General features: G+C 41.9%; 1 protein-coding gene across 6 annotated transcripts in view; it reads right to left on the bottom strand.

Annotated features, from left to right (window-relative positions):
• Nucleotides 1-4,194: 4,194 nt before the first annotated feature.
• cpeb3 (cytoplasmic polyadenylation element binding protein 3) overlaps nucleotides 4,195-13,557 on the bottom strand; it is a 48,509-nt gene continuing 39,146 nt past the window's right edge. For all 6 annotated transcript variants that reach the window (XM_034121892.1, XM_034121898.1, XM_034121883.1 and 3 more), the window contains 4 exons: nucleotides 8,914-9,032; nucleotides 8,025-8,139; nucleotides 7,421-7,602; nucleotides 4,195-4,821 (listed from right to left, as the gene is read on the bottom strand). In XM_034121892.1, the coding sequence (XP_033977783.1) occupies nucleotides 4,594-4,821; nucleotides 7,421-7,602; nucleotides 8,025-8,139; nucleotides 8,914-9,032 (644 nt within the window). In that variant the 3' untranslated portion in view covers nucleotides 4,195-4,593. The remainder of the gene's footprint in view (nucleotides 4,822-7,420; nucleotides 7,603-8,024; nucleotides 8,140-8,913; nucleotides 9,033-13,557) is intronic.

Below are 13,557 nucleotides of genomic sequence, written 5' to 3' on the forward strand. Positions count from 1 at the left end.
TTTGTGAAGAGTTTCTTTTTCTTTTCTCCATGGATCAGTTTCACACTAATGTAAGCAACATCAGTGAGTTAACACATAAAGCTTAGCATTTCAAGAATCGAGACACTTTAGTAACAATATTACAAACTTTTTTTTTCAGCTTTAAAAAAATGAAAAAGGTGAACAAACGAAAAAAATAAACTTTTAAAGAATTAGCATCATAAAATTAATTTATTCCAAGTAAAAATACAAAATAATATTAATGACATTGACCAGATATGAAAGTCTCCCCCAGAAATAATGGTTGAGAAATAAGTCTGTAAAGAAAGCAATACGAAATAAAAAGGAAAATATGTAAATATGTTTAAATTCTTTTCTTTTTTAGCAAAACTTTCTAAAAATAATGAAAATTTCTCAGTACAAAGGCTACATTACTACTGGAAGGTACTAGCAGGTAGAGTAGGTAAATACACAGTAGAAAATGATTTTAGTGAATCACAATGCTTGCAATGAAAATAATTCTGCAATAAAGATTTATGCCTCTTTTTCTTGTTTTCTTCTTTTCTACAAACAGTACAAACAGTATTGCACATTACAACAAAGAATCAAGGTTCTTAGCCTTAAAAAATGGGACTAATTCAAGTCTTGCGTGAATAGAAGGCCACCAGTCAATTGATGCACCTCGGGGGCTTTCGATCAAGTTACAGGTGAAAACACGTGTGTCTGTCTGTGTTTAAAAATAACATTCTCGCCTCTCTACCTCCAGCTGTGTGACTCTCACAAGTCTCTTTTTATTTTTCTCCCAACGACGTTAGGCTACCTAATCAGCGTCACGTTGCTTTTTTACAAAACAAAAGGGAGCACATACTTTTAGGAAACATAAAAAACTTCTCTTAAAAAAATAATGAACAGAAGATCTCTTTCACAACTCTGGTCAGCATAGTAAATGATTGATTATAAATATACAAAAACGTGGGAAAAATGTTCAGTTTTATCTCTGAGCACCTGATAGTTTATTTTCTTTCCTAAAGAGCTTATCTCTGATGTTTCGACCAATTCGACCAGTGGGACACTCACGCTCACTGCACTCTCACGTACTACATTATTATATTAGTTATAAAGCTCTAGCTCCTTCAGTTGTTGTCTTTTCAAAAAAATAAATTCTTAAAATAAAAGCAAATAAGCATGATAAAATAAAAATAAAAATCAACCATCTGTTAAATCATTGTCTCTTGAAGAATTAAATTAATATATATTTTTTCATCTGAATAAACTTACTTAGAAAATATCAGTTTCTCTCCTAATATATTTCAAAATTGAGGTATTGCAAAAGATCTTGTCAGTCAGAAAGCACGCTTTATCATCTTTTTTTTGTCTCTTAACAAAAAGAACTGCTGACCGTTGAAAACTGTTCCGATACAAAGAGTAGTGCATAACAAATATCTATCATAGAGAAGGAACAAACATAGAAAACCTGTCTGGGTGGGGAAAGAAATATCACAAAAACACCCAGAATTCACTTTCATAGGGATACTTATTATTACTCGTGGTTAGCCTCTTCTTTTTTAAATCTTTTTTTATATCAGTAAAAAAAGTATCTTCTGCTTTGTTTCAATAAGTTTGCTTGGACAACAAAAACCTCTTTCCTAAAGCAAAAAAAACAAAACAGTTTGCGACTGAAACGAGAAAGAGGAAAGGGACTACGGGCCGCCGACACGGGACAATCACAACTCACGGACAAAAAGAAGGGACGACACATTTACTTGCAATGATGTAAGATCCCGTTCGGATTGTCCAAAAACGGCTAAAACCAGTGTAGCTTGGCCCCCCCTCAGCCCCTAACCCTAACCCTAGAAAGGAGCCGCCTTGTCTTCGGCAGCCCACGCCCACCCCTCCATCTTGTTTGAACTGCGAACCATAACCTTTTAATTAAAACTAAGAGAAATATATGTCCACCTTTTTTTAAGCAGGTCCATTACTTCAAGCTTTGCAGGAAAAAAAAAATCTGGATAAATATGGTTGCACATCGGCACGTTTTAACAATAGAGTGGTGCAGGGATAACGTATTTCTGTAAGCCAACCCGGAAGTTAGCATCGCCCTGGTTCCCTTGGGAAAAATCAAAGGGATCTTCAAATAGGATTTTGGATAACTGTAGAATATATCAGCTCAAACAAACGGGATCGGGAGAATTAAACAAATGAATACCACATTTGTGATTTGTGAAGATAGATGTAAAAAGTTAGTCACAACTTCAAGGTCACCACCGTTGAGCTAACCGCCGTTAGCAACCACCTTTTTTAAGATGCGTTAAACCTTCAAAGTGAGTGGGGTATATCCGGACGTATTTTATGTTGTTTAACTTAACTTTTAAGCCTCTTTAGCTTGTGTCAACCACATATCTTATTTCAGGCGTCTAACAAAACCTATTAAAACAACCCATTGACTTAGAGAAAAGGGAACCGGCAAAAGGGCGAAATGCTGACTAATTTCCGGGTGTTTTAGGATTCCTGCAGCACTCTATTATTCCCCTGTACCCTCCCCAGCCATGTGTTGAGAGCCTGTGCATAGCTCAGTTTATCAGCCTCAAGTCTCCAGTAGCTTAATGTTTGATTGTTAACCACCCCCCCCCCCCCCCCCCCCAATTCTTCTTCCAACTGCCCTCTTTCCTCATCTAATCGACTGCCTCTTCAGCCATTACGAGCTGCAGTTGGCTCTGCGTGTTAGGCGTCCGTTAAAATACGTGAGCTCTTTGGTTGCGTTCCGAGACATTAACGTGGGTGGTTTTTTGTGTTGACGACGGAACAAATCAAAGAAAGATCTCAGTTCTCAGTTTAAGCTCACATTGTCTTCTCTTCAGATCAGACTGTGGAATCATAGGCCTGTTTGTGTGCGTAAGAAAGACAGCCGTCCATGTGGGTGTGTGTGTGTGTGTGTGTGTGTGTGTGTGTGTGTGTGTGTGTGTGTTTGTTTATGAGTGTCGAGAGGCTTCCATGTATACTGGTGCAAGTGTGTGTACAAGAGAACATATATACGTGTGCATACACTAGTTATGAAGTTTCACAGGACTTCTATGTCGGACATTGACGACAGTTAAAGCGAATCACAGTTCTAGGCATACTCAGACCTAACTACATACGGTATAAAAAATTGCACAATTATATCAACAATCACTGCAAAAAGTTACTTCACCTATCATAGACAGTTTTAAATGGTAATCCTACATTTAGTTTGATTTGTGATTATTAAGGTTGTTTTTTTTGCCTCCCTGTCATCTGGATGTGTTCACTGCCTGTTAGCGACGCGGAGTCGTCATGACTCCTCCAATCACGACTTCCTGACTTTCTGTCCAGATTCCTGCGGTTTGAATGTACGCCTATAGTGTGTTGTGCAAACATGGGCAGAATCGAATAGTAGACATGATACTGAAAAGTCTATTGCATGCAGCAACCTGATTGAAATAAACATGCAGTTAGGGGCGACCCACCCCGACCCCCCCACAAAGGTAACCATCGTTTCACAGGGGCGCCTCCTCCCCCGGTGACAGCTCGTCATTTTACAACACCAGGATCTTCTCTTGATCTCATTATTTTAGCCTGAATAAAGTACGTATGGTATCCGTTTATACCATGGATTTAGCAGCAAAGCTATTGCAGCATTACATTTACATAACACTAAAAAATTATGTTATTATAAAAATAAAGACCTAGAAATCAAAAGCAAACTAATCTGATTGCGCATATGAGGTATTAATATTCTCAGAGTCAAAATTGATTGCGAATATAGCCGTGTTACTTTTACTCTGGGCGATACGGGCCCACACTACTGGATAGCTGCTTTGCTACATCTTATGCCACCTTTTCAGCTTTTCTGTAAGCATTCATTTCATTTGCCTTTGGTAATTTTTTTTTAAGTAGGGGCAATATAACTACAGCTTTTCAAAATAAGTGCATGCTCCTTTTACATACAATTTAAATTATCTATATATGTATAGATAGGTACAAAACAAAAAATATATACTTTTTTAAATATTTGTAAGGTCTACCTCACGTCTCGGTGAGGAGGACGTACCACACCAACTGCTCCAAACAGCGGGCAACTGAAAGTAGCCAAGTATCTAACATACCATCCTGTGTGTGTGTGGGGCTGTGTGTGTGTGTGTGTGTGTGTGTGTGTGTGTGTGTGTGTGTGTGTGTGTGTGTGTGTGTGTGTGTGTGTGTGTGTGTGTGTGTGTGTGTGTGTGTATGTGTGTGTGTGTGTGTGTGTGTGTGTGTGTGTGTTTAGTGAGATTTTGTGCAAGTGCAATTCTAAATTGATAGACTTTCGCATTTCACACCCCGACAATGCTTCATCGGAGGGGTAGACAATGAGTTCGAATCCGTGTGGTATGAAGACAGTCCCATGGGTTAGACGTATCCGTTTACTTTTTTCATGTTTGTGGGGAGTGGGGGGGCTGTGTGTGTGGGGCTGTGTGTGTGTGGGGCTGTGTGTGTGTGTGTGTGTGTGTGTGTGTGTGTGTGTGTGTGTGTGTGTGTGTGTGTGTGGGGGGTGTTGCAGCGCTGCCTATCGGGGTTGAGTGTGGTTCACCGGGGCAGGGCTGACTGGTATACCCCCCCTCAGCTCCAGCGGAAGGACACGTGTCGGGGGCGGTCGCCTCCCTCCTTCACCAGTGGCTTGTGAAACTCTCGTCCGGCTCGTGAGTGGATGCTGGCCCAGCAGTACTCGCAGTAGTACTGCAGGCAGGTGACGTTGGCACAGAAGAAGGGGGCGAACTTCCCCCCACAGCGAGCCCCCTGGCACTCATCACACATCTGGTCGTCCAAGACGTACGGCTTCACCTCCACCTGGAAAGAAGGAGGACGAGAGGTGGTGCTTAGTTTAATCTCATACACAGATGTGAAGTCCAGCAAAGTTAGTCATCCTGTTAGGAAAATGTGGATTCCCATATGCCCTCTGGATTACTACTTTTTTTAAATGTGGATTATTTAGAAGATACAAATTCGTTATACCAGAAAGTGGTGTGAGGTATGAGTCCTTAACCCGGAAAGGACTCAGCATTTTAGCATTTCCGGGTTCCCTCGTCACGTTTTTTTTTTTTTTTTTTTTCGGTTACATGCCTGTCTGTGTTTAATACAAGCTCAAGTTTTTTTCTACTACATCAAAAACGTAAATGAAGACTACTAAACACCATTGTGCCAAACATTAGCCACTTTTAGCTTAGCGGTGTTAGCGTGAAGTCATACGATGGTCATGTAGTTTGTTTAAAGCATTACGTTAGCGGTTTGCTACTGGGGATTGCAATTGCACTTTTCTAAAAGTCTTGTTAATGTGGAGATTATACTGCTGACAAAATGCGAAAGTGTGATGACCGTGTGTCTTTTGCGAGAATGTCCATAGATTGTATGTCTTATAATAAAGCCAACAAGTGACTAAATGAGACAACTAAACGTCATCACAGCAAAACATTAGCCGCCTTTAGCTAAGAGTTGTTGATACACAGCCATGCGACAGTGATGTAGTTCGTTTATAGCCTAATGTTAGCTTTTTTCTGCCTCAAAAATGTGTGGAGTTTAACCTGCTGAACGAAACGGGCAAGTATGATGACCGTGTGTTTGACACAGATTTTATTTTATGGCCAATGGAAAAACAATGGCCTACAACGATACATTACTGCGTCATTCTATTAGCTGTTGAACAGACACAAATAGCCTGTACACGTGGGGTAATAACAGCTAGGTTGATCCAATTGCAAACCCTGTTCCTTTCTTTCTACTGAGGCAGGTATTATTCAGTAAAATGACTTTGACCACTGAGACGGGAGACACAAAAAATGGGAGCTCAGTCGCCATGGAGACGCCTCAGAGCATGAACAGGCAGGGGTGGATGCTAACCTTGTTATAGCGTGGCCACAAAATGAAAGGCTATTGAATCCTTCAACAGTAGCAGACCATCCCTCTGAGCTAACAACTGGACTGTTGTGAGCAATAAGCTTCCTCCAGACAAAGAAGAAGACAGCCAGGCAGAAACAAAGATGCTGCTGTTAAATACCAATTTCAACTCAGTGTCCACAGAGCTGACCAGGGGTAATGGGTTTCTATGTCCTATCATCGAGAGCCATTACAATTAATGGGATTGTAAATGACATATTTTGTATTTAACTTTAATCCACTTTATTATTTTTTTCCATTTTTGTTTCTCCTCCATCGACTTGCTAACCCTATTGTTGGCATAATTATAGGTCTGTCAATCTTTTTGTCTACTTGTCTGTCAATTTTCATAAAACTGGTTGGAAGGGCGAAGGGAAAGGGGTGACTTATGTTAGATAGCGAGATGAGTCATTTGTGTTAAACAGGTCAAATGTAATGTAAACGCCAACACTATCGTCTTGTCTTGTCGAATGATCAAATAGAGACTTGACACCCGACAATATCAACATATATACCAGCACTTACTATCATTGTCTTTTTAAGATGACATATGTGGCAAGGAAATTACCTTTTTAAAGTGTATGTAGAATAAGCTTTGTCATTTTGGTATAACCATGACGAAGACAGGTATGCGTTTTTGAGGGGATATTTTGTTTAACTGGCAATCTGAATAGGTCACTATAGCCCGTTACCCATTCAGCCTATTTATGGGGGGCCAGCTCTCTCCCAAGGCCCTCCCACCTCACAGGGCCCAAAACAATTGCCTTGCCTGCTCTGTATATGCTTACAGCTCCGCATCCAAGCAGCATTGGACTTCTTGTTGATTTAATAAATAATGCAGTTGCCCTTTTTTACTGTTTTATTTTATTTTCTGTACTGCACATCATTGTTGTTCAGGGGTTGGGCTGGGTTAGAGGGAGAAAACATGACCAATTGTAAACCAGGCAATGTACCTACTTTCGTTTTTTAACAATAAAAACTATTTAAGAAAAAACCAGGGTTTGAAACCTGTTCAAACCCTGTTTCCTACAGACTTCCAGTCATAACACTGGTCCCTTAGTCTCCCACTGAAGATGGATGGTGATAGCTGAGTTAGGGAGGACCGCTCCGCCCTGCAGAGGCTCGGCTTCCTGGCTGACAACCAGTCTCTGTTGGTCACGATCTCTCCCGCTGTGTGCCTAAAATAACCAGGCTGCAGCACAGCCCGAGTGGATATACATGTATAGGGAACTACTATAATTAACCCAACCCTATGTGTCTGCAACTCGAAACATCTGTCGGACTCCGGCAGCCAAAGGCCTTAGTGATTGTACAGCCAGGGCCTGGCCTCCCGTTATTGTAGGGCTGTGCGGAGGCAGAAAAGCCAGCTATAATGAAAGCTGGGATACATGGGAGAGGGCTCAGTTCTGAAGCATGCCTTAGGAATGACTGCGAGAAAACCTCAGCTGTGGTGGAGACGCTGCTTCCCCTCAGAGGAAGGATGCCGTGAATGAGTGAAGCGCATGAACTCGCTCACCCTTTTGTCGATGTCATTGTGCTGCAGCTGAACGAAGCGAGCGCTGATGGCGGCGATGTAGCTCTGCTGATTGGAGAAGGCCACGCGCCCCGCGCCCTTTGGATATTTGAGCTCCGGGTCGGTGTCGATGCCAGCGTAGCAAACACCTCCGTACAGCCGGTCCATGATCATAGCCAGCTCCACTGCAGGGAAGAAGGGAGGAGAAGATGATTAAAGCTGCAGCCAGGAGTTCCTGCGAGTCCTTTTGACCACACGTTGAAAGCATTCAGCCCCTCTTAAAGTCAAAGGTTTGTGATTGTTATTAAGTGATGTCAAAGTCTACCCTCCTGCACTACTCATCAGATCGGTCTCAAACTGCTGGTATAATTAGTCGGGGTCACATTGCAGCGATGTTTATCCCAAGAACAGAAAGACTGAGCCTCCCGTTACACCATGAATTCTTTACATGACGCTTGGCCCGCTTCCTGGAAACCCAAGTAGAGGATTGCTTTCTCACAGGGAGAACTTTTCATTACAGCCTCTGTGGCCCGTGCCAGCCAATGTTATGAAAGCAGCTTTTGGGGGATCGCAAGAAAAATATACTGCATTGATATTGGGTAGTTACCGGCACGAAGGGGCCGCGGCACCCCCCCCACAAAGATGGTTTTGCGGGGGTCCAGAGGCTGGGAGCCGTCCATGACAAAGTCGCTGTCGCTCAGGTTCCAGGGACGGATCTGGACCTGCAAGCAGGAAGAAATGTGGTCATTGAAAGGCAAAGTGTGTTATACTTTTGTAGTATTTTTTATTTCTTAGTGGTGCAATGATAACGCATATTTGTAGGCTGACATGAACGAGTTCCTCTACAAAAAGCTATTGGATTTTTTCATTGGATTTGGCAAACATATGATTTTGAAACGTACATGTTTTTTCCACACCTCCACATATCAACGCCACTTTGTGATTTTTAAAGCATAAATGAAATTGCCGGAAGTAATTAGGCTATAAATAGAATACATCACGGTCGCATCGCTGCACATCACCACCGATAAGCTAAAGGCGGTAAATGTTTGCTGTGATGACGTTTAGTGGTCTTATTTAGCCACTTGTTAGCAACCATTTTTTTAAAGAAAAATAGAAGCTCCAGACATTCACAAATGAGGTATTTACTGATGTATCTTATGTCGTAGAACAAAACGTGAACATCTTCAGCTTGGGTTAACCACAAATCCTTTTCAAGCATTTAACCAAAAACACTTTAAAAAAACATTTGTTTTGAGAGGTGGGAACCGGAAGTAGTTCAATTCTAACTCATTTCTGACTCATTCCTGCAATATAGTTATCAACTTTATTCCTTTTTTAGTGAACGATTATGAAATTAAGAATGATTTGATTCCAATTCATTATGCAAAAGTGTGTCCAAAAAACGATTGACATTAAGGACAGATTGGAAAATATGAATAATAATGTTAACACTATCTGAACAATCTACTGCTCCTTGAATGTCCGGCGCTTACCGGTTTGTCTTTGATGGTGGGACTGGACACACACAGGTACAGCTTGCCGTCCTCCTCGATGCAGGCGTCGATCAAGGCCTGGACAGAAGTCTCTTCCTGGAAGAGCAGGAAGGCATAGCCTGGAGAAAAGGGCAAATAAATACAAATATAAGGATATGTGTGGGATCTATCGTAACGTTGGGCTTATTAATGGTCTAAGAATGTACATGAATGTTCATACAGATGCATCATTCAATAGATCTGGCTCAAGCTACGTTGCAGCGATCTGCTTGTCTTCCTGTATTTTCAGGCGAGCAAAAGTGGTGAAAAAAACATCTATAAAAGTAGTGACACAGATGTATAATGAACGTGGAAAGGTCACACACTAACCATAATGCAGATATGAGATTTATATCACATTGTTAATGTAGCGTCACCGGTTCAATGACAAGTGTCTCGTGCGTGTCCCGTGGCTAGTTGCTAAGTTGTGTATTTGTGCTAAATATCGTCAGTGAGAGCGCATGGTGGGTTAATGGCAAGCTTACTTTTCAACATTATACATTTTATGCAAGCTTGAGATGCTACATGAAGGTTTATACATGTATCATTAATTAGACCGAGCCGACAGTATGTAGCTACATTGCAGTGATGTGCTATTGTTATATTTTAAGAACAGAAAAGCTATTTATTTCTAACTTAGGCACAACTGCAAGTAACTTTTGTGTCCAAGTGGTAAATACAAATGAAAGATACTCTCAAACCAAAAACTTGCATTTAATAATCCTACCCTTGTGAGCATGGTGCTTAAACACTGTGCTATGGCAACACTTCATAAACAGGGGAGCATTACAACAGTATCTTCATTGTCACATTCCATCATTAAGCCCAATACTTCTTTCCTTGTAATATGAATAGATTCAAACAAATGTGTCTCTCATGTTCTGTCCTCGCCTGCCTCCATAAGACCTGCAGCCTGCTTCCGATTTAAACGCCTCAGAGGGCTCTGCTTCTGAAAGACCCGTGCAAAATGGACCTTCCTGACACACTGCACATCTTCAGGTATAGAGACTTTGGTGATGTCTTTGAATTGCTTTCTGCCTCACACTCACTCTGTACTGTTGAATTATTTAGCATCGAGAGCAGAGACCTCATCCAAGGTCGGAGCTATTAAGCCGTTTCAGGAGGGACAAAAAAAAAAACTCAATAGGGGGACATCCATCACACGACGCTACGGGGGGCGGCAGGCAATAGAGATCCGATTTATACCGAGAAAGGAGACGGAAACAAGAGCCGAGAGTCGCTTTTTGACAGCCAAATCCTAATAATGCAATTCTTGGCCAAAGGAGGAGAGGTGACGAAGGCTGGTGAATTATGATGGTGTTGCTCTGGTTATGTTAGCAGGAGCCCCTCACCACCTGTGGCCCCCATGAGTCAGGGGAATATGAGCTGCCTTCTGAGAGGAGCAAGATATGCACAAGTGTACAAGATCACACACACACATCCAGAATCCTCTACTGGGGCACATTTACTAAAGAGGCTTTTGCAGCTGCTAAGCCTACACCAAGAAGACAAGAATAAACCTTTTCACAAAAAGGTGAAAAAATAGCATATCGGTGCTCCTGTGGTATTGTGCACATATTTCAATTAGGTGATATACAGTATGTGCAGTTTGGGCATACTCAACCCCTTTCTATTTAAATAAGTCTTCAAGCAAAAACAGCTCATTAAATGAATAGAAAATACGTTTTTTTTGCCTAAAACATTCTTCAGATTCTTCCCTCTCCATCTCAAGCAGATTAACACAGCAACATGAATGATTGCGATGAGAGGCAATAGAAACGGGCAAATTGCACTCATATATGGAACTTGGAATATCATCATTTGTGCAATGTCTATTTTCTGAATTGGACATTGAGACATGGCAGATATTCATTTCATTCTGCAGTATCATCTCTGTGTCCAACTTCCCATCTCTCAGTTTGAAGTGTCTCTGGAGACGCCTGCTTTAATAAGCCTATTTCAATATTCCAAAAGTGCCCAAAAATAAAATTGGGGAAGCAGCTGTGGAACACTCCAGAAACATTAAAGATAAACTCAATGGACAATTCTAAACGACAGCTGGAAACGTTTTAAACATAGCTTTAAATAAGCAATATCCCCCTGCTATTGGTCTTTATTTATTTTATTGTATTATTTAATGTATTGGGTTATAGGACGGGGGGCGGACAGGCGACGGGAGACACGGAGCCAGCCACACACACACACACACACACACACACACACACACACACACTACACACACACACACACACACACACACACACACACACACACACACACACACACACACACACACAACACACACACACACACACACACACCACACACACACACACACACACACACACACACACACACACACACACACACACACCACACACAACACACACACACACACACACACACACACACACACACACACACACACACTACACACACACACACACACACCACACACACACACACACACAAACACCACACACACACACACACACACACACACACCACACACACACACACCACACACACACACACACACACACACACACACACAAGTGGAAATGGGCAAAGAGGAATGTGCATCTGTCATGGTTCACTAGAGCATTCCTGAGTGGAGCTGCTGCAGAGGAGAGTGGAAAAAGAGCTGAGTCGGCAGAGCCAGTCAGCTGTACTGTATGTGCACGAGTGAGAGTGAGCTGCTGGAAATAGGGAGGGGAAAAAGAAAAAGGCATCAAAGGGGAAATGAAACGAAAACAGGTGCGTAAGCAGCCGTATGTGTCCTTAACAGTTGCTGCTCTGAAAGCGGCTTCTGTCTGTGTGACGTGTCTCCTGATGCATGTGACATGTCCTCTGTCAGTGACGAGTGTCTTTCTCACATTTGTGTCTACAGTAAATCAATCGAAAACCCATGAGGTACAAGAAATGTCACATCTGATGATTTGTACTGGAATAAAACCATGCATGTGCATAAAGAGCATTGCAAATGGCGCACATCCACCAAACACAGAAACTAAATCTGAATAAATCCAGTTATCAGTTTTTCAGGTTTGTTCTTCTTTTAAAGATTTTTTGGCAACCAGTGCCTTTATTTGAGTGACAGCTATGAATGGGGGGAGTCGGAGGGGAGTACATGGTCCCGGGCCGGACTCAAACCCGGGTCAGTACATGGGCCATCAGCTCTACCAACTGAGCTTTATATGTGGGGGGGGGGGGGGGGGGGGGGGGGGGGGGGGTATATATATTTTTTAAACCCTCTGGAGCAGAGAGAGGAGTTGTGGATTATTGTTATTTATTATTGCATCAGTGTTTCTTAGGGTCAAAAACACTATATATATATATATATATATATATATATATATATATATATATATATATATATATATATTTATAAAAGAAAAAAGAAAAGAAAAGAAAAAAACACCTTGAATTTCAAGGGGGGGCGCGGGGCTCCGTTGGCGGGGCGCAGCGGTAGGGGAATCACTGGACATTTATAGTTGATAAAAGTTGGGGTGCTGATATAAGATAATATTGGAAACATAAATTAAAAACCCTTTTCTGTACCACAACCTTTTTCATTTAACAATGTGCCACACTTTCAATACTGCAAAAATATTGATTTTATGTAGTGCAAACAAAAATAGGAAAAAAAAAAAGAAGAGATCACCACGATTACCTCACGTAATAGGCTGATAAGTGCTTGCCATGGCCCCCAAGGTCAATTCAAGTGCCAATAAAGTCTTATTATAATGGCTACAATGATAGTGATTATGGAATAGTAGGTTTTTGATCTCGATAAGCATTGATCGTTAAGTGATGGCAGCATAGACGCTATAATAATCCATGTGTCCCTTTTGGCCCAATGTCAAACTGAGATCTACGCTAACACACTAGCATTCCCACTGTTCAGTCATTGTTTGCATCCTGTTGTATGTAGAGTAACCACAGAGGCTCCTTCATTAAAAGTCTCTAGCAGGTTGTTATAAGAGCCGTGTAGAGTCACGTAAGGCTAATAACCTCAGTGGGGATATACTGTTACCTCTAATAACAAGCTGTACCAGAGGGGGCAAAAAGAACCCCACACACAATGTGAAGCTAATTGCAATCAGCTCCTTTAAGTGACCCGCTTAATCTTTTAGTAATCGTTCAACACAGAACCCCTCAGGGAAAGTTGCAAAAGATGTGACTCGACATAAGGAGGGTTTTATGCATCGTCATGTTTCTCCACGTGCCGCGTCATTGCCCGGCATAAGACCATGTCTCCGTGTTGCCGGGTTACATAAAGAGGGTTTGTCATTGGCAGAAAGCATGTGGTTTAGCACTGACATCCCCCCTCAGAGAAAAAACAACTGCAGTCTTAAAAAAACAGCATGAAAAGGCAGAGCTAGCCAGCAGCGCTCAGAGTCTGAAGGAGGGGAACAACGTGTTCCACGACCCAGGGCAGGAGAGGGAGGGGGGAGAGAGGGGGGGAAAGAGAGGGGGGGAAAGTGAGAAAAGGTAGGGAGAGAGGCAGCATGAACGAGTGCCATACACACAGAGTTAGAAAAGGCACGGAGGCTAACTGCTACTTTAATGCACCCTGTTAGCAAGGTAACAAACTGATGCAAG

This window comes from Trematomus bernacchii, unplaced genomic scaffold (assembly GCF_902827165.1).
Source record: "Trematomus bernacchii unplaced genomic scaffold, fTreBer1.1, whole genome shotgun sequence".
Lineage (NCBI taxonomy): Eukaryota > Metazoa > Chordata > Actinopteri > Perciformes > Nototheniidae > Trematomus > Trematomus bernacchii.